General features: G+C 40.5%; 1 protein-coding gene and 1 long non-coding RNA gene across 3 annotated transcripts in view; one reads left to right on the plus strand and one right to left on the minus strand.

Annotated features, from left to right (window-relative positions):
- LOC147578870 (uncharacterized) overlaps positions 1 to 1,994 on the plus strand; it is a 76,276-nt gene extending 74,282 nt beyond the window's left edge. Inside the window, exon 8 of the long non-coding RNA XR_015253280.1 lies at positions 1,725 to 1,994. This is a non-coding gene — a long non-coding RNA (uncharacterized LOC147578870). The remainder of the gene's footprint in view (positions 1 to 1,724) is intronic.
- Positions 1 to 21,001, minus strand: part of EP300 (EP300 lysine acetyltransferase) — an 83,674-nt gene that overhangs the window by 18,721 nt on the left and 43,952 nt on the right. For both annotated transcript variants that reach the window (XM_086712175.1, XM_086712174.1), the window contains 10 exons: positions 20,729 to 20,903; positions 12,773 to 12,850; positions 11,223 to 11,332; positions 8,808 to 8,945; positions 7,742 to 8,179; positions 6,321 to 6,500; positions 5,959 to 6,103; positions 4,007 to 4,125; positions 2,142 to 2,381; positions 1,200 to 1,288 (listed from right to left, as the gene is read on the minus strand). In XM_086712175.1, coding sequence (XP_086568301.1) covers positions 1,200 to 1,288; positions 2,142 to 2,381; positions 4,007 to 4,125; positions 5,959 to 6,103; positions 6,321 to 6,500; positions 7,742 to 8,179; positions 8,808 to 8,945; positions 11,223 to 11,332; positions 12,773 to 12,850; positions 20,729 to 20,903 — 1,712 coding nt within the window. The remainder of the gene's footprint in view (positions 1 to 1,199; positions 1,289 to 2,141; positions 2,382 to 4,006; positions 4,126 to 5,958; positions 6,104 to 6,320; positions 6,501 to 7,741; positions 8,180 to 8,807; positions 8,946 to 11,222; positions 11,333 to 12,772; positions 12,851 to 20,728; positions 20,904 to 21,001) is intronic.

A 21,001-nucleotide genomic window follows, 5' to 3' on the forward strand; every position in this document is an offset into this window, starting at 1 on the left:
AAGAAAGGCAGTGGTGTGTGCAGGCACATGATGACATGTTCTGGATACAAAGATTACAAACACTGTAGATTCATGTTAAAAAATCCAAACTGGTATAAATGTCAAGACTGCAGCATGAGAAGAACTTCATGCCAGTTGTTAACTTGTTTTTTTAAAATGCAAGTGCTTTTAACAACTTGAGGGTTTTCCCCAGGTATTAAGAGTGAAAAACTGTGGATTCTAATGATTACAACAAACCATTACGAGAGCGCACCTTTTTGTCATCAAAACAAAAAGTTCAAGTGACTTTTTCAAAGCTGGAAATGCATCTGTAGCACACAAGTTCAGCAAAAACCACCACGATGAGCTTGGTTTTATTAAAAGATATTAACTGCCCAGCCTTGTTATTACCGTTTCAGAGCCCCAAGTAAACATTCTGTGCATGTTATATTGTAGGCTAATTAATGAATCTAGGAGACAGATCTTAGTTAAAATAGATTACTGAATGCCATCTCTGGGATTACAGCCATTGTTTGGGCAGGAGAAGATAAAGCAGGGGCACCTAATTTATTACAACTCTACCATCCACTGTCATATGCAAGTCTTTTTTTAAGTAAGTCTGGTGCAGACCTATTTTTGGAGGTACTCCTTTTTATATGGTTAACCCGGGCAAAGCAGAAACTCTGAAATCCTGTTTTCAAATGCTCTGAGAAGAACAATTTATGGAGAGGCTGCACACAAAAATGAAACATATCCCAAATGATACAGCTGGCTAACAAACTTTTGGTTAAAAGTTTGTGGATAGTTTTTGGGAAAGGCGATAGCAGCAGTTTCATGGACAAGAAAACACTAATTCGTTCACAAATTTTCTCAGTTTGCCTCAGGCTGTGGTAAGCTGTGAACAGAAATGGGAAAGAGAAGCGGGGGCCACGATGTAATCCCATCTATGCCACCAACTCTTTGAGCTGCTTAACCTCCCAAGGCTTTGAGTTCCTGCCTTATAAAAAATAAGGGGCCAGATAACTGACAGAAGGCTACTTCCTGCTAGAAAACTACACTAATCCTGCAAAAAAGGCAGAATGCTAGGACCAGAACTTGTGCTGTACAGCTGTTTTCAAGCAAGGTACACATGACCATGAATGTATGTGTGCTGGTCCATCCGCATGCAGTCCCTGGACACACGGATACACGGACCATGGTCCACACATAGTTGAGCTTACCTGTTCTGGTAACTGTAGTAAGTGGCATCACGAGGGATTGTGCATAACTGTTTGCCATAGCAACAGAGTGTCTGTGGAGAGAACTCCAACTGCAACAGAAACCATTTGTTAAATAGTACACACACCTGCAAGACAAGCTAGAATATTTACACTGGCAAATCAGAAACAAAAGTCAGTGAATTCTTAGTTCTCATTTATGCAGTTAACGAGCTATTTCAGTTTCCAAGGCAATACACAGAACCACAACCATTCTAGTTGACTATACTATAGCAGTCCCACTGATCCACAGGCAGAGACCATTAGTAGATGCCTAAGATTGTGGACCGCACCAAACCCTATACATACTGTGGTTTTCCCTATACGTACGTAACTATGACAGAGTTAACTTACAAATTAGGCACAGTAAGAGATTAATAACTAGTAATAAAATAGAACAATTACAATAGCATACTGTAATAAAAGTTACGTGATTGTGGGCTCTCTCAATATCTTACTGCACTGTACCCGCCCTTCTTGTGATGACAGAAGATATAATGCCTAGGTGATGAGATGAAGGGACATGAACGATGGAGGCACTGTGATGTAGCATAAACAATATTGACCTTTTGACAATACGTCAGAAGATGAATCTCTGCTTCTGGACCATGGTTGACTGAGATGGCGGGAAGTGAAACCACAGGTAAGGAGAGACTACGGTACAGTATTATGTCACCACTCCGAGGTAGGCTTAGCAGTCATATCCTTCAGCCACTTAGCAAAAAAACTCAATGGGACAAGAGGAGCTACATGTGAACTGGTGTGCAAGAAAACAACAGTACGTGCCAGGCACTGTGCACCCATAGATAAGTAAGATCCAAAGCCCTATTATGAGTTTACAATCTGATGATTCAGGATTCTATTAGTCAAGTTTTCAATAATTCTTACCATGCAAAAATTTCTTACCTTTCTGCCACAACAATATCCAAGGCTTTGCATTACTGGGTCAATTTCTTGTTCAAAGACCTCAGACAGCTTGGAGCAGTATTTGTACACCCGTGATGTTTTCCGATTATACAACCAGGCATTGTTGAACATAAGCCAAATGTCATCCACATACTGCCAGGGCTCCTGATACTGTCCAGTGTCTAACTTCCTCTTGATGGTGGAAAGATCCATGGGGCTTTTCACAATATCAAAGTAATCCTAGAAGGGTAAGTGACACCAAGCAACATTACCCCAAAGTCTCAGTATATTTAAGGTAGCTGGTGTTTCTTCCTATAATCATTAATTTTCCAGAAAAGTTAAGTTGCTGTCCTGACTATATGTCCAAGGAATTAAGTTGATACCTATCACTTCTTTAAATTATTAGGCTACAGAGATATGAAGCAACTCAGAGGGCAGAAATAACAAGAGTCACTACATAAACTTTTCAGACAGCAGGCTGATGATCTACTAAAACAACTCCAGATACTTTACCACAGTGTATGTGTGATCCATTGAAACACCAAGAAGTAAAACAGCCTTAACATTTTAGTATTAAAAGGGGCCTACTCTTGAGAAAACTAAGCCCAGTGAACTTCAGTGATCTAAGGCCTCAAAAATATAGGGAAAAAGAAGTTCCTAATGAATTTTGCCCCTGTAAGCACTCCACTGCCTTATCCAATACCACTGACAAGCCTCAAATGAAGTGTGCCAGCGGTCTGGTGTGCAAAGGCAATTTTAAAAACAGAGGAAGGGGCGCCTGGGTGGCGCAGTCGGTTAAGCGTCCGACTTCAGCCAGGTCACGATCTCGCGGTCCGTGAGTTCGAGCCCTGCGGCAGGCTCTGGGCTGATGGCTCGGAGCCTGGAGCCTGTTTCCGATTCTGTGTCTCCCTCTCTCTGACCCTCCCCCATTCATGCTCTGTCTCTCTCTGTCCCAAAAATAAATTAAAAAAAAAAATAAATAAATAAATAAAAACAGAGGAAGTTACTTTGGGTCCATCTTTTCTACCAGAGCTACTGCTACTCAGGTGATAAAAATAAATAAGCCTACGACCCAGTAATCACGATCCTAGGTATATACCCCAAAGAAACAAAAACATATACCACACAAAAATTTTATACATGAATGTTCATTCACAGCAGCACGATCCTCAATAGCCCAAAAGTGTAAACAACTAAAATGTCCATCAACTAATGAATGGGTAACAAAAATGTGGCACAGCCGTACAATGGAGTATTGCTGAGCCATAAAAAGGAATCAAGTACTGGTTCGTGCTACATTATGAATGAACCCTGAAAGAAGTCAGTCACAAAGAAACACATACTATATAATTCCATTTAATGAAACATCCAGAATAAACAAATCCATAGAGACAGAAGTAGACTAGTGGTTGGATGGGGGAGGAAATGGGCATGAGGGCTCATGGACACAGGGATTCTTTTTTGGGGTGATGAAAATAATCCCAAATTGACCGTGGTGATGGCTGCACAAATCTGTCAATACACAAAAATCAATGAATTGTACAGTTTGAGTGTCTTGAATAATATGTGAATTATAGCTGAATAAAGCTGTTACAAATTAAAAAAAAAAAAAAAAATCAAAACTACCACCACAGGGGCACCTGGGTAGCTCAGTTGGTTAAGCGTCTGAGTCTTGATTTCGGTTCAGGTCATGATCTCAGTCAGGGGATCAAGCATGGCACAGCACTGGGGTCCATGCTGGGCACGGAGCCTGCTTAAGATTCTCTCCCCCACTTTCCCTCTGCTCCTCCTCAACTCACCTGCATGAACACTAAAAAAAAAAAAAAAAAAAGAAAAAGAAAAAAAAAATGCCACCACATACTTACAGGGATTCCTAGAAGTTGAGGGTCCACAGGTTGACGAAAGGGAAGGGATTCTGGATCCTGTCGGTAAAGTGCCTCCAATGTTGGCATCAGTGCCTGTCGTAACTCTTCTGGTTTAAAAACTTAAGAGCACAATTGAAATTAGTTATCAATTAAGTAAAAGAAAAAGAAAACGCTCAAGCTGAAGCTATTAAAACAAATCTCAAGAGCCACAAAACACAAAACTGCCTGTACCATCTCCATGGAAATACCACTTACAGCACACTTCCTATTTCTAATTTTTGGTCCACATCAGGTAGTGCCTTTAAATGGTGTCAGGTAGACACCATGTCTAGTCTGCTTTAAATACCCTGAACAGCTCAGCTACTTTTTCGATCAGAAATTCAGTTAAAATAGTCTTGACCAAGTAGAAACAGCATCCTAAGCATTCCAGAAATTTATGAAGACACTGGTCAAAAAAAATTCCAAAATACACTAGTGATGGCGGGGGAGAGGGGGGTGTGCTGTCAAAGAAGAACAGAAAGAGGTCCTCACTCATGAGAAGAGTATATAACGAGTCAGAAGACCTGATACTGTCTCACCACTAAAGGAATCAGAACCCCTGGTGGGAAGAGTCCCTCATTAAACTGCTTGATGTTTTAGAGCTTAGGAGGAATACATATATTTATTATCTTAATAACAAATGGTAGGTTCAAGTCTAAACAAAGAGAGAACTAAATTATTATTGCCCAAACAACAGACTCAACTGATCAAATTTCATTCCAGTGTACTTGGGTATGTTTCTAAAGTCAGGAAAGATTTGCTGGTATGTCCCAAATGGAATTAATTTAAGCTATTATTTAAGAAGCTACTCATTAAGGGTCCAGGTTTGAGCTTTAAAACACTCTGAGCAGAGGCTTTGTTATTTCTTCTGTTTACAAAATCATTTTATCTTCAAGATAGCTTATTTGTTAGTACTTTAGATATTTTTCACTTCATAGTGGGGCAGCCATGAAAAAAATTAAACAGATGGGAGAGGATTCTTTGTTTCTCATATCTGGTTGTGCTCAAAAGAACAAAGTTGAACAAACTTGTGAAATTAGCTGTTTTAAAGACAGATTCCTAACAGTGAGATTGGGTTTCTTGCAGCCTACCTTAAAATACACCTTGATCACATAAACCTTATTTAAATCCAAGTAAATTTTTAACCCTAACATTTTAAGCTGCATTGTATTAATGGAACACCTTTATATACAGCATCTTTAGGAGCCGGCAGATTCCTCCCTTGAAAGAAGCCTTACCTGTGCCATAGAGGGTGTCACTAGAGCCCTAAGAAGTCCTAGTCCCAAAGTTGGTAAATCAGTTTCTGTGGGAATTAAACAGAGTTTAACACTCTGTACTAAGCTGAGCTGCTTGCTCGGTTTGACTCATTAATATTTAGGAGCTGGCTGGGAGCAGACTGAAATTGGTCTGCCTGGGTTCACTTAACCAGCTGAGTGAGCTGGGGCAAGCTACTTAACCTTGCCCAGCCTCAGGTTTTCAGTAACTGCCCAGAGTTGTTGTAAAGTTAGTAGATGGGAGAGTACAGGTGTGTGGCATGGTACCTGGTGCATACAGTAGGCTGACAATACGTAGTACTATTTATTATCGCTGCTACTGTTTCTTGCATTTTAGTCAAGGGTACGTAACAATTTCTTCCTCTGAAGAAAAGACAATTTTGAGAGGTTGTTAAGCACCCAACCCTGGAGAAATGAAGGGTGTGACTGACCCAGTGACTGCAGGAAGCAAATATACCTACCACAGGAAAGACAAAGTCTTCTCCAACACCAGTAACAACACAGAGACCAGGCCTAAAGGGCTCCAAGCTTAATGAAATCACATCAAAGTCAATTTCTGAGACCAAGAACCCGACCCCATCTATTCAAAGTTTGTGTTTTTTTCCCTGCCTCCAGGAACAGAGAGCCTAAGAGACCTACTCTTCTTCTTTGACTGTCCCGGGGCTGGAGATGACTGGGTAGCCGAAGTACTCGGCTGGTCTTCCTCTTCTTTTGTTTCAGTTTTTAACTCCGTGCCTCTCTCCTCTGTTTCTGTAGGTTCCATTTTACAGTCTTCTGCTTTAGTCTGAAAGACAAGGTGAAATTTTTATTATTCCAAAGACTTGTCACCAGGAAACAGTAAGATCACCGTCCTATTTACTCTCTCCTGTGGACAAATGTCTTTCTCATGTGGAAATCATGAAATGAGACCTAATTACCAGAATACTTTCCTGTAACAGGTTTAGTGGGGTTCCTAGACAGAGGTCCTACCCAAGTAACAGCAGCCATTGCCCTACCCTCACCTCTGGGATGTCCTCCGGCTGAGTATCTGCTGGTTCTGGTTGATCCACTTCCATCTTAGCCTCCATTTTCACTTCCTGTGAAGGCTGCTTCTCAGGAATGGTCTGAGAATTCACTTCTGTGCTGCTAGTAGATGGAGGGTTTGATACCTGCCCTTCAATGCTTACAGCTGGCTGGGAAAGCTGGACAGAAAAGAGGGGGAAAAAACACAAAAGTTTGCCATGTATACAACCAGAATTCAAGCTCCGCATCAGGATGGTATGATTAACCACCTATTTTGAGGCTAGTATCATTCTATTCGTTTATGGTGCTTTCATGTACTCGGCCTATTTCACTCCCTTGAAGTAAACTGTGCTTAAGAACAAGAGACTGAGGACTTGCAAAGGCCGACTGGCTGCTGTACCTAAGAGAGCCCGCACTGGCTGTCATTCTGTGGCAGTGTGGGAGGGATGGGGTCGTAGAGCTGACTGCCTCCGAAGAGCTCACGTTTACAGAGAAATAGAAAGAAAAGAAGGATGACTGGCTATTTTGTTTTGTTTTGAACTTATCAGCAGGAAAAGCTGCAAATGTACAAAAGAAGTAGAATAAAATGAACTCCCACACTCACCACGTTTTAACGGGATAACTGGTAATTTCTTTATCCTAAGTCTTCCAATAAGAAACCTCATACCGAGTAGTTAGTATTTTCAGGAACTACCTGAATCAAAAGCTCCCTTTGTGCACTCTGCCGTTCCTCACCTATCAGAGGCTGGGATGAACCAGTTGCTTACTTATGGTGTTTTATGAAGTAGCTGTGACTCATGGGACTTCTTGGCTTACTAACAGGACAGAAACTAAAATATTAAGTATCAGTTAACAAGTAGAAAGTTCTATGCCCTGACACAGAGAATTGGTAACGATGTAGCTATTAGATGTGAACTTGCATTTCTGCTACATACATAATGAGCCTCTCACAAGAAAGTTACAGACTGTTTCAGACCCATACTTTTCTCATTTTAGGTCATGATTTTCTAACCTTGGCTCGGACCACAGACATTCATAGATCCATGGTTTTGTTCGTTTGCTCTCAAATATTACAGGTCAGACTGTCTGAAAAAAGATTCTTTAAAATATATAAAATTTACGTGGTGTGCTAAACATACTATGGATTCTTTCTGCTTGCCACCCCACTTACATGCCTGTAAGCCTTGGAGTAGAAGACAAAACACACCATGGTCAACATCGGACCTAAACAAAACCTTTGAGCTCCCTCCATGCTAGGTACTACAATGGCAAGAACAGGAAGGAAAAGAAAGTCCCTAACTACAGAGAGATTCTGGTCTAACTGGGGAGACGGCACAATACAGAATACAAACCGCACATAAATAATCTAACACTAGGGTACAGCTAGAAGGATTCTGCCAAAACACATGTCTCTGCTTACTGGAGTCGCAGGCTGTGGAGGCAGCAGCGGTGCCGTTGGGGTGGGAACAGATGCTGCTGTACTCTGCTGTGAGAGAGGCTGCTGCTGCGGCTGGTCGGCGGAAGGGGCAGCAGGAAGTGAAGGTTGAACTTGGGGAGGGAGTTGCGTTGGTGGCGGTGTAGGTGTCTGCCTTGGAGGTGGATGGAGAGCTTGGGTCTGTGGCCCAGGCGGCATGGCTGGAGGTGTAGGAACAGGGGCTGGAATTGCTGTTGCTGGTGGCTGCTGAGCCCCTATGCTTGGGGGAGTGTGGTGAGGCGTGGGGGTGCGACTAGGTACTGGAGAGGGTGAATTCTGATGCAGAGCTGATTGAGGGAGAGGGGGACAGTGAATGTGGCTCCCTTGAGACCCTGGAGGCATTATAGGAGAATTCACAGGGCAGGAAGAACTGGACATCTGTGCCTGTTAAATGAGAAACAACAACATGACGACTCAGAACACAATGCAAGAAGTAATTACATAGGCAGCCTATATGCAATATGCTTCCACTTCAAAATATGTCAAAAATCTTGTTACTAGGGGCATGTCTTCAGATAATCCAACCAATGTAGTATTTAATTAAGTAGGCTTCAAAAAAACCCACCAGAATGGCCACAGCCACTGTAGAGGCACGGGACAGTTGAGTCCACAGTATTTTCTGCCTGGCTCTGCTCTCTTCAGTCACAGTTCTTTTGCATTAAAGTTCTAAGATTTCATTTTAAAAAGTGTACGCTACTTTAACAAATGGTTACAACTATCGACTTAATCTACTTTGTAACAATTAGTAGCATTGCTATGTCATAGTAATCTCATGTTCAGAATTCATTTTAAAAAGTGTTTGCTACTTTAATCAATTTAATCTATTTTGTTTGTAACAATTAGTAGCATTGCTATGTCATGGTAAACTCACATTCAGAATACCATATGTCCATAATTGTTCTTATTAAAAACTTTAAAAAAAAATCTATTTTGACGCATTATTTGTTGCCAGATCAAGAGAAGTTTCAAGGATCACAAAAACAAGTAAAAAAAACCCATCCGTGGGACATACTTGAGACACCGGTGCCTGACCGCCAGACGGAGCCAAAGGCATATTCGTTACATTCATTCCCTGTGTTGAAAACTGAGTCTGGGGAAGGAACTGGCTCTGGCTGGAAGGCTGCTGCATGCGAGGCCCATAGCCCATTGGCTGCAGAGGGGGGAAAGAATAAACACAGAGCACCAAATTGCTTCATTGTGGTTATTCTACTACAGCCAGAATCCCCAACTACTCTGGTTCTGCTGAGGGGAAGGTGGGGTAGGAAAGGAAGAAAGTGTGCAACAGTGGACTCTCATGCAAAGATAGTGGAGAACACCCTCAAAGCTGACCAAGGCCTACTCTAAAGCAATTACAGGAGGTTACACACAAACCGATTCTCCCAATACACAAATGCACCTGACAAGGTACAGAAGTAACTGCTTTTGCATATTGTTTGTTAAGTGATCATGAACTACAACTTCATGAGGTCTTTGCTCATGTCATGACATTGTAACATCACAATTATAAGACTCCATAATCGGTACAATTAAAATCTTAAAAAGCTGTGGCTGAACTTGGTAGCATTCATGGTCCACAAATACTTGAGGACTGTTACATCTCTTTCTATTTTTGGTGAAAACATGTTTATAGTAGCTTTATTCATAATAGTCAACAACTGGAAATATTCGAAATGTCCATCAATAGCAAAGAATAAACAAATTGTGGCACACTCACAAAATGGAATACTACTCAGCAATAAAAAATGGGATTACTGGGTGGCCTGGATGGCTCAGTTGGTTAAGTGTCCAACACCGGCTCAGGTCATGATCTCATGGTTTATGAGTGTGAGCCCCATGTCGGGCTCTGTGTTGAACGCTCAGAACCTGGGGCCTGCTTTGGATTTTGTGTCTCCCTCTCTCTCTCTGCCCCTCTCCCACTCACGCATTTTCTCTCAAAAATAAATGTTAAAAAAAAATTTTTTTAATGAATTATTGATATAAACAACAGTGTAGGTGAACATCAAAACCATCATGTTGTGCCAAAAAGGTCAGACACAATACAGTACATCTGAATGATCCCATTTATATGAAGTTAAGAAACAAGTAAAGCTAATCCAGGTTACAGAAATCATGGTATCCATTGTCTAAAGGGGATAGGAATTAAGTAGAAGGAGGCATGAGGGTACTCTCCAGTGGAAATGTGCTTTACCTTGAGGACTGTTACATTTCATGTCTAAAATCCCCCCCGCCCCCAATACAGGCCTTTAATAGAGAAATTATGAAATACCAAAGGCCAAAAACTTCACCAAACATTAAAAAAAAAAAAAAAAAAAGTAACAATCCTCAAGTATTTGTGGACCATGAATGCTACCAAGTTCAGCCACAGCTTTTGTATACAGCATTGGCACAATAATAAGATATTTATCTTATAACAATGGCAGTATGGCACCAAGACATGCTAGACAACTCCAAAATGGCTCAAGGATTAGAGGCGCTAGCTAATTCTCAAAGGGCTAGGATTGGGGTTAACATGGAAAGGTGGACTGCAAAAGGAGCAGTGAGATGCTCAGAGTCCCTCTTCTCCAGTGTCTAGAACCAAGCAATTGTTCCTCCATCGTTGTTGCAAAAGACAGTTTCCTACCTGGGTAGGCTGTATGTTTGATGAGCATTATAAAAGAGAAAGGACTATCAAAGTGTGCAAACTACTAAACAATGAAACTCCAGGGAAAGGTGACTGGATGCTCTTATGAGTTTTCTAGTACTAGGACTATGAATAGTACTTGGAAACAAAAATTTTTTAAGTGTTTATTTTACACAGATTATAATCAAGAGAGTTAACTATATTGGATCCTATAATACATACACTTTAGAAACTTGGTTTTTCATTTAAGGCTGTAAACAGCTTTTATGCCAACATGTAAGTTCTGAAATTATTGCTTGTAGAGCATTACAATTTATGAATGTACCATAATTTAACCATTGTGAATCCCCTACTGCACATTCAGGATGCCACTTTCCACCCCCCCCCCCTCAAAACAGAGTATACAAGATGCTTAACATGAATTTTCTCCAAATGATGTCCTTTTGGTATCTTAGTGATGATTTCTTTAGAATACATTTCTAAAAACAATTTATAGGTAAAAGAGATAGATAAAAATCAGGGATTTTAGTATTTACTGCCTGCCTAATTATGGTATATGGTTTAGTTTTTTCTTACTCCACTTTAAAAAAATAACTACCCTCAACTCCAAAACACATATAGAATCATTTATTAAGTGTATAATAAAGGCCAAATACAATAGAATTAAAGATAAAAATCTGGATTAAAATTACTCACTTATAATTAGCTATTTAAGCAACTATAAGCATTGTTTACAAAGTACAAACAGATAAAAAGGATTTTTAAATGTTAAAGGCCAAGATAATTACCCAAAGATGTCAAACTTACTGGGTTGAGAGTTCCAGGCTGAGCTAACTGTCCATGGTGCTGAAGAGGAGAGGTTTGCCGGGGTCCAATTGGGGGCTGGGGCATACTCATCTGGCCAAATTGATTCATACCTGTGAGTAAGTACAAAATATTAGATCTGAATGCCTTCATGGAATTGGAGAACTAAAGACAGAATTCTGATTCTGTGACATTTTATCAGGACAAATAAAGGAACCAGTTTTCAACTGTGAATGAATTGGTTCCATTAACATAAGGTCTCTGAATAAAATTTTACAATTTAGAATAAAATCCATCTTGACCGGTTGTTTTTATTTATTTTTAATAATTTTTTTTAAGTTTATGCATTTACTATTGACACAGAGAGCACAAAAGATAGGCAGAGGCAGAGAGAGGGAGACATAGAATCTGAAGCAGGCTCCAGGCTCCAAGCTGTCAGCACACAATCCGACACAGAGCTCGAACCCACAGACCATTAGGTCATGACCTGAGCCAAAGTCAGACACCTAACCGACTGAGCCACCTAGGTGCCTGGACCAGTTGTTTTTTTAAAAAAAAAAAAAAAAAAAAAAATTTAGCATTTATTTATTATTGAGAGTTAGAGAGAGACAGTGCATGAGCATGGGAGGGGCAGAGAGGGAGGGAGACAGAATCTGAAGCAGGCTCCAGGCTTTGAGCTGTCAGCACAAGCTTGATGCGGGGCTCAAACTCACAAACTGTGAGATCATGACCTGAGCTGAAGTTGGATGCTTAACCCACTAAGCCACCCAGGCGCCCTTGGACTGGTTGTTTTTAAATGGATGCTCGACCATTTCATGTTTTTGCCACCTGCCAGCCAAACTGTGTTCCACACCCTTCCTTTCTCCTTGGGCTCCAAATCCAAAATATGTTCTGATTTCTCAAGTAGGATACACGCTGCTGGGCTGAGGCAGGAATTAAGGTGACAAGAATAGTATTTAAAAAAAATTTTTTTTTTAATCTTTATTTTTGAGAGAGATACAGAGTGCAAATGGGGGAGGAGAAGAGAGAGAGGGAGACAGAATCCGAAGCAGATTCCAGGCTCTGAGCTGTCAGCACAGAGCCTGACACAGGACTTGAACTCACACACTGCGAGATCATGACCTGAGCCGAAGTCAGATGATTAACCGACTGAACCACCCAGGCGCCCCAAGAATAATTTTATAGTACACCAGAGACTGTTTTAAAAAGCCATGGTTGGGCACCTTGGTGGCTCAGTAGGTTGAGCATCTGACTCTTGATTTTGGCTCAGGTCACAATCTCACAGTCTGTGGGGTCGAGCTCCACATTGGGTTCCACGATGAGAGTGTGGAGCCTGCTTGTGATTCTCTCCCTCAAAACAAACTTTGAAAATAAAAAAGCTATGGTGAGGGGCACTTGGCTGGCTCAGTTGGTAGAGCATGGGACTCTCGATCTCAGAGTCATGAATTCAAGCCCCATGTTGGATGTTGGACGTGGAGCTTACTCTGAAAAGAAAAAAAAAAAAAAAAAAAAGCCATGGCTAAATAAATATATGGATTTCTTTCATAACTTACCAGGCTGTGGAGTTATCCGAGGCATCATCTGGTTTGGCACACTGCCACGGATCATAGATGGGTCAGGCAGAGGGCCATCTAGGGTAGAATAGAGAAATGGTTAGAAAATTATCTTTGGCAAGCGGCACTTTTGTTTAAAAAAAAAAACAAAACACAAAATATCTTTAGTAGTATCTTGAAAAATTCAGCCTGAATCTCCAAAGAATAAAGCTATGAATTTAGACAAGAACCTGAAGAAAACTGTTAGTTCTGGAATATAAGAAAAGCCTCCAAATAACTACAGTATATCCTATGCTTTCTTTCAGTGCTGACAAGAAAATAATGTAAATTCTTAACTTTAAAGAAAAGAGAAAGGCTATTATAGCATTTAATATGCTACTATTTGACTAAACTGTTTGAATTAAGTTGTTTTTGGTTGTTATGCAGGAGAATGTCTTCAACAGATAGCTACAGATTTTGTTCAGTGACCAGATTTGATTGTGTACCCCAATAATAGGTGTTTTTATGCGCACAAACCCATTGTGAACACTGACTTTAAATAATTCAGGTACTCTATTGCTCTACATATTGTGCACACCTCTTAAATACAAAAGTAGAAAGAATTAAAAAAGACATCAAAATGTAAACACTGTTGACCCTTGACCAACATTTGAACTCTGCAAGTCCACTTACATGTGGACTTTTTTAGTAAACGTGTATTTCTTATGATTCTTTCCTGTAGCTTATTTTTCTATAGGAACACGGTATTTAACATACTTAACAGGCAAAATATGTGTTATCTGTTTGTTATCCCTAAGGCTTCTGGTCAACAGATTTTTTTGGGAGTCAGAAGTTTTATGTGGATTTTAAACTGTGCAGGGGTTGGCACCCCTAACCCCTTGGTTGTTTAAGGGTCAACTGTATGTAATTTCTAGTATTTTCATGGATTATTTGCACATCTTCTAGCATAGACCTTCCAACTTTTCTCCACATCATTGTGTAGATCAAATAATATTTCTATAGCACCGTGGGAAAAGACAGGATGCTTGTAGTGACCCAACTCTGCCTTGGACACCTCCTGACCCAAAGTGCTACTGCACTCAAATCTCAGACACACTTGTGACAACTACGCTCTAAAGAGAAGCCTACAGTGTGCTATACTAACTAGTAACAGAAATGATCACACAACTAAGTGGGTTAGTGCAATTCAAGTTAACTAAATCCATCAAGATTTGCCACTAATATTGCTCCTAATAAAACTATAATACAGTCAAATTGAATACTGGAGAGAATTCTGAACATTTATTCATATACTCTTTTATCCACAATTGTGCAAGATTTCTAAAAATTACATATATACCCTATGGTCACTATATAAAAATTAGAGAATAGAGATAAACCTGTATAGTTTTAATTTTCCACATGTATATTCATCTACACTTTATATAAAAGCAAAATTTTCACTTAATATACAAGGAACTTTTTCCCTGTCAATAACACAGATAAGTGTTGCAAGCTAAATGCCAGCAGAGACCAGGCAGTCAGTACCAGTCAGTGGGAAAGACCAGGCATCTGAAACAGGGAAAAGGGAGCAACTGAGAGGAAGTGGGAAAAGCACAACTATGATGACAAGCAGCCATTACTCTAGTGAGAGACTGTGGTGCTGCTGTGGGGAAGACAGGGCCAAATATGCTAGATCCTTCCATCTCTAAAGGAAACCAGGAATCTATATATTCTTAAGTGTTTTTTTTTTTTAAGTTTATTTATTGCAAGGCAGGGCGGGGGTGGTGGTGGTGGAGAGTAGAGACAGAGGGAGACAGAATCCCAACCAGGTTCCGCATGGTCAGCGTGGAGCCCAATGTGGGACTTGAACCCATGAATGGTGAGATCATGACCTGAGCTGAAATCCAGAGTAGGACACTTAACTGAACCACCCAGGCACCCCTATGCAAAATCTTTTCAAATACATGAAAATATTAAGATGAAAAAACAAAAACCTAATTCTACTGCCTACAGCTGGCTCACTTTCATTTACAACTATAATGCACATGATGGTTTTTACTGACTGCATGGTATAAATGTGCAATGAAACCTACTGTGGGCCCAGGAGGCAGCTCTTAAATTTTATCATAAGGGGGGCACCTGGGTGGCTCGGTCAGTTGGGCGACTGACTTCAGCTCAAGTCATGATCTCACAGTTCATGAGTTCGAGCCCTGTGTCAGGCTCTGTGCTGACAGCTCAGAGCCTGGAGCCTGCTTCGGATTCTGTGTCTCCCCCTCTCTCTGCCCCTCCCCTGCTCATGCTCTGTCTGTCTCTCAATAATAAATAGATGTTAAAAATAAAAAAACTCTGAAAAAATTTTATCATAAGGAACATATAATGAACATCTGAAGAACATTTTGATGACAATTTTTATTTAGATAAAAGATATGTATATATACATACACATATGAAACCATTAATTAAAATGTTTATCATTCACATCTAGATAAATACCCCAAGGCAAAATACACACCTAGATTGAACAAATTCCTTATAACACACAACACTAAATATATCCAAGTAAGCCTATCACCACCCCCTACCCCCCCCCCCCCCCCCAAGCAACCAATATTAACAAATTAGCATTGGGGCACCTGGTTGTCTCAGTTAAGCATCCAACTCTTGATTTTGGCTCAGGCCATGATCTCATGGTTCATGAGATCAAGTCACACACTGGGCTCTGGGATGAGTGTGGGGCCTGCCTGGGATTCCCCCCCCTCCCCACACTGCTGGTGCATGTGCTCTCTCAAAAAACAAAAAACAACCCCTCCTCCCGTCCAACCACACAGATAATATACATACTTGTCAACTCTCAAAGTTTTTATGTTTGCAAAAAAAAAAAAATTGAGAAGTCAGCCACTTATTCAACCTCATTAATAATTAGGTTCATCATTTTCACATTACATATAATGTATATTGCTTATATCCACTTATTATAAACATCTTTCCAGGCCAATACAAATACCTACCATAGCCACCCTTTGATTATATAATGCATGCCCTTTGCAAACAAAACAAACTACAGAAATATAAAAATTGGAAAGTTCAAGTCTTCTATATTCCTTCCTCTTACCCGTAATCATTTTCTCATGCAAATATACAAATGAGATAGAAATAAATCATACTCAGTATATCACATTAAATGAGTATGAAAACTGTGATATAATTGGTATTACATTCCATTAGTTTCAAGCGTACATGATTTGATATTTATATGTTACAAACGATGACCACAGTACGTCTTTGTCAAGTTTTTTTTTCTTGTGATGAGAACTTTTAAGATACACTTTTATCAAGTTTCAAATGCCCAATACAGTATTATTTTTTTATTAAAAACATTAAAAAAATTTTTTTTAATGTTTACTTTTGAGAGACTGAGCACAAGTGCGGGAGGAGCAAGAGAGAGAGACACACAAAATCCAAAGCAGGCACCAGGCTCTGAGCTGTCAGCAGAGCCCGATGTGGGGTTTGAGCCCATGAGCCACAACATCATGACCTGACACTCAACCGACTGAGCCACCCAGGTGCCCCTACGGTATTATTAACTACAGTCACCATGTTGTATATTACACATCCTCAGGAGTTATTTATAACTGCAAGTTTGAACCTTTTGATCTCTTTTACATATTTCAGCCACCCCATACTGCTGCCATCCCTCCCCGCCCCTGCCTCTGGCAACCACCAAACTGTTATCTAGAAACTCATTTTTTTTAAGATTCCAAATTCTAGGGAAATCATATGCTATGTCTTTTTGACTGATTTCACTTAGCATAATGCTCTCAAATTCCATCCATGTTGGGGCGCCTGGGTGGCTCAGTCGGTTAAGCGGCCGACTTCGTCTCAGGTCATGATCTTGCGGTCCATGAGTTCAAGCCCCGCGTCGGGCTCTGTGCTGACAGCTCAGAGCCTGGAGCCTGTTTCAGATTCTGTGTCTCCCTCTCTCTCTGCCCCTCCCCCGCTCATACTCTGTCTCTGTCTCAAAAATAAATAAACGTTAAAAAAATAATAATAATAAAAAAAATTCCATCCATGTCACAAATGGCAAGACTTCCTTCTTTTTTATGACTGAATAGTACTCTGGGTATGTGTGTGTGTGCCTGAGCACACATTTTCTTGATCGATGGATATATCTTGGCTATTGTAAATAATGCTGCAATGAACATGGGGGTGCATATATGTTTACCTTATTAAACTAGTTTCTTCCTTATGGTGCATTTTGGGCTTTTTAACCTAATCAAATTAATCATTCCTTTTCTTTATAGTTTGATTTTATTTTCTGGATGTTTCATCATCTACTTTAAAACAGTGATGAGCTAGGTTTGGTTGGGCAATTGTCTTTTCTTTCAAGAAAACTTTCTTCTATTACTTTTTAATTACAATTTTCTTTATTTAACATATCTGAACGATTTACAGCAGACTGGGAAGACAAAATGCCGGGGGGTGGGGGGGGGGGTGGGGGGGCGTTGACTCCTGATTCTGCCATTCACTAACTGTGTGACCATAGCAAGTTAGGCAACCTTTCTATGCCTTAGTTTCTTACTGGTAAAATGGGGATAATAGTACCTAACATTGGGTTTCCAAATCTCTCAAATTTTTTTCTATAGGTCTATCATCTCTCTACTGACTTTTTTAAAAAAATGTTTATTTTTGAGAGGCAGACAGAGTACAAAGGGGTGAGGGCAGAAAGAGAGAGGGAGACACAGAATCTGAAGCAGGCTTTAGGCTCTGAACTGTCTGCATGGAGCCCGATGTGGGGCTCGATCTCACGAACTGTGAGATCATCACTTGAGCTGAAGTCAGACACTTAACTGACTGAGCCACCCAGGTGCCCGATTTTTTTCTTCTTAATTTAAGATCTAAGACCCAATGTGGGGACTTAAACTCATGACCCTGAGATCAACAGTCACATGCTGCACCGAAGGAGCTAGCCAGGCACCTCATATTTAGTATCTTTTTAAGCCGTTTGTTAATTCTTATCTTCTGTGTTTTGTTATTGCTAATCTGGTTTTAAACTCAGTCAACTCTCTCATTTCGTTTTCCATCCCCTGCTGTCTTTTTATGTCTGTGTATAGTAATTTTTTCTTTTGAAAATTTCCTTTTTCTGTAATAACTCTCCCTTGCAGTTGTAATTATCTACATGGACCACAGGAGGAATTCCTTTATCTCTGTATAGGGAGCGATCCCCTCAGGGTGTGTGTGTGCTATGTGCTCAAGAGGGTAGGTGGTATTACCTTAGAGGGGTTTCTCTGGCAGCCACACCTTGCCCTTCACCTTTAAGTGTAGGGTTCCAGATGGTTGGTTAAATCTGTTCAATCTTTCAACTGCCTGGGTAAAAAGGGGATGCTCTGGAGAAGCCTCAAAATATTCTAGTGTATAGTGTCTGGTTCCTTTAGCAGTGCAATACTGGAGGCACTTTTAGGATGTTTCTAAACATCCTGTTGGACGTTTCAATAGTATAAATTACGTTACTGTGAATATTTCTACGCAACTGTACATTACTTTGTATTTCTAGAAATGTAACAACTGGATTTAAGGTAATGAAAAAAACATTTAAATTCTTACCAACAGCATATTCCAGAACCATGTTACCATACAGTCATTAACACCCACTCTAACCTTTAGAGACGCCAAAAGGTCACATTGATTTTACTTGTTCTTTCCTTTTCCCATTTTTCATCTTTCCCCCCAAGTCATATACTAAGGAAATTATACCTTTAACACTGAAAATACTTTCCTTGGTTTGTCTATTAATTACACTTATGGTATCTTCTGTTGTCATTTTTTTCCCTCAAAACTTCTAGGCAGTATCTAAAGACGTTTCTTGTTTTATTTTATATTTTCTTCTATACATTCTGTGTACTACTTTCAATTTTTAGCTTAAAATTTAAAACTTCTCATTCTTCTACAATTTGCATATGGGATAGGGTGGGGATCTCATTCTACAAAAGGCCAGATTTAGTATAAGCTAAAGGTCAACATATCCTTAGGGCTATTCAGTTCCATTAACATTGGTTCCTGCCTGCACCCCTACCACACTGCTTCCACCCCCACGAGACTACAATTTAGTATCTGTAGATGTTAAACTTGGCTCCAATTTCTCCAGACAAAAACTACCAGAAAACGAACTCCAGAAAGCTCTACTGCACCCAAGTCCCACCTGTCTCTATACCTTAGGTGCTGTCCTGGTTTAGACCATCAGCACTGAATCCACTCTTGACTTTCTTGTTTTTGAACAACTGCTCTCCTACCTACTCAAAACACAGCTGCTTTTCCTTTGTCAGTGGGCCTCCTTGTACACTCTTTCTCTGCCAGAAATGTTGTTCCTCTTCTCAATTCTTCTCCCACCATGGCCCAATGAGAACACTGCAGTTAACAAACGGAGCTGCTAAAGGCAAGTGGCAACTAGCAGTTCTCCATTTTACTACTTTGAGGCCTGAGGGAGATGAATTTTGAGCCCACCAAAAATCCTGGCATGAGTTGGTACCTATTCACTCAGCTGGCACTATCTACAGGTAATCGGCTTTCCCTGACTCAAGATATACAGAATTTCTGCTATCATAGTCTTTCTCACATCATTTAATATAGCCTGTGTTCTTCCTCATCACTGTGTACCTAACTCCTTATGTCACTGCTTGAAACCTTGTCATCAGTCAGTGAATAAGGCAATGCAGAATCATCTTGGCTATCTGGTTAATTCACTAAGTTGAGAAGGCTGCTATACCAGAATACTAAAACTGTCAAGATGAATTTTTATTTTTATTTTTTATTTATTAATTTTTTTTAAATGTTTATTCATTTTTGAGAGACACAGCATAAGCAGGGGAGGGGCAGTGAGAGTGAGAGAGAGAGAGAGAGAGAGAGAGAGAGAGAGAGAGAGAGACACACACACACAGAATCTAAAGCAGGCTCCAGGCTCTGAGCTGTCAGCACAGAGCCTGACACGGGGCTCGAACCCACAAACTGTGAGATCATGACCTGAGCTGAAGTCGGACACTCAACCGACTGAGCCACCCAGGCGCCCCTCAAGATGAATTTTTAAATTTTTTTTTTTCAACGTTTATTTATTTTTGGGACAGAGAGAGACAGAGCATGAACGGGGGAGGGGCAGAGAGAGAGGGAGACACAGAATCAGAAACAAGCTCCAGGCTCCGAGCCATCAGCCCAGAGCCCGACGCGGGGCTCGAACTCACGGACCGCGAGATCGTGACCTGGCTGAAGTCGGACGCTTAACCGACTGCGCCACCCAGGCGCCCCTCAAGATGAATTTTTAAATGCTTCTAGGGGCGGCACCCGGGTGGCTCAGTCGGTTAAGCATCTGACTTCAGCTCAGGTCATGATCTTGCGGTTCATGAGTCTGAGCCCTGCATCAGGCTCTGTGCTTACAGCTCAGAGCTTGTAGCCTGCTGTGGACTCTGTGTCTCCCTTTCCCTCTGCCCCTGCCCTGTTGACACTCTGTCTCTCAAATATTAACAAAAATTAACTGCTTCTGAAAAACAGTTCTTAGCCTTCAAACATATTGTATCAAGAAGAAAGCGTGACAATGTTAAGAAACACAGTGTTGATAATTTGTTTAGGATGTATGAAAGCTGGTAGGGCCTCTGAACCTGTTCAGCACTGGCTGCCTACCAAATATAAGTCCATATAAGCCTGTAGGCTACCATTTTCTAGGTGTTCACTCAGAGAGAAGAGTATCTTAGGCTTCTAAAAATGATGCCAGATGATCAAAACACGTTAAGCACTGTGACCAGAAATCTTAAACATACTGCTTAATTACTGCTCTTATGAAGGGTTGAATTATTTTCTTTGCAAAGGCAAAAAAGGGTCATTCAAAAACTCTAGAAAAGTTATGCAAGCTAATGCAAATTAGTGACTTTGGCTAGAAAACATTTTATTACCATTTTCTTCCCCAAAACAGCTATAATGAAAAGCACTTACTGGAAGTCATTCCTGGTTGTGGCTGCCCCATATTAGGCCCTGGATTCATAGAAACTGGTACCATGCCTGCAGCACTTGGTAGCATGTTTTGTTTCTGTAGTCTAGTCCTTCGTTTTTCTTCTAGTTCTTTCTGGATCTTATAGATTTTCTCAGCTAGCAGGTGGTAGTATTCGGCCTTTTTGAATTTTGAAAATAAAACACAGATAAGGAAAAAAGAGGAATTACTATTAGGTAACAGAAAAAATGAACAGATATTAGCTTCATTTACAGATA

This window comes from Puma concolor, chromosome B4 (genome assembly GCF_028749965.1).
Source record: "Puma concolor isolate L17-30 chromosome B4, mPumCon1.1.hap2, whole genome shotgun sequence".
In the NCBI taxonomy this organism is placed as follows: Eukaryota; Metazoa; Chordata; class Mammalia; order Carnivora; family Felidae; genus Puma; species Puma concolor.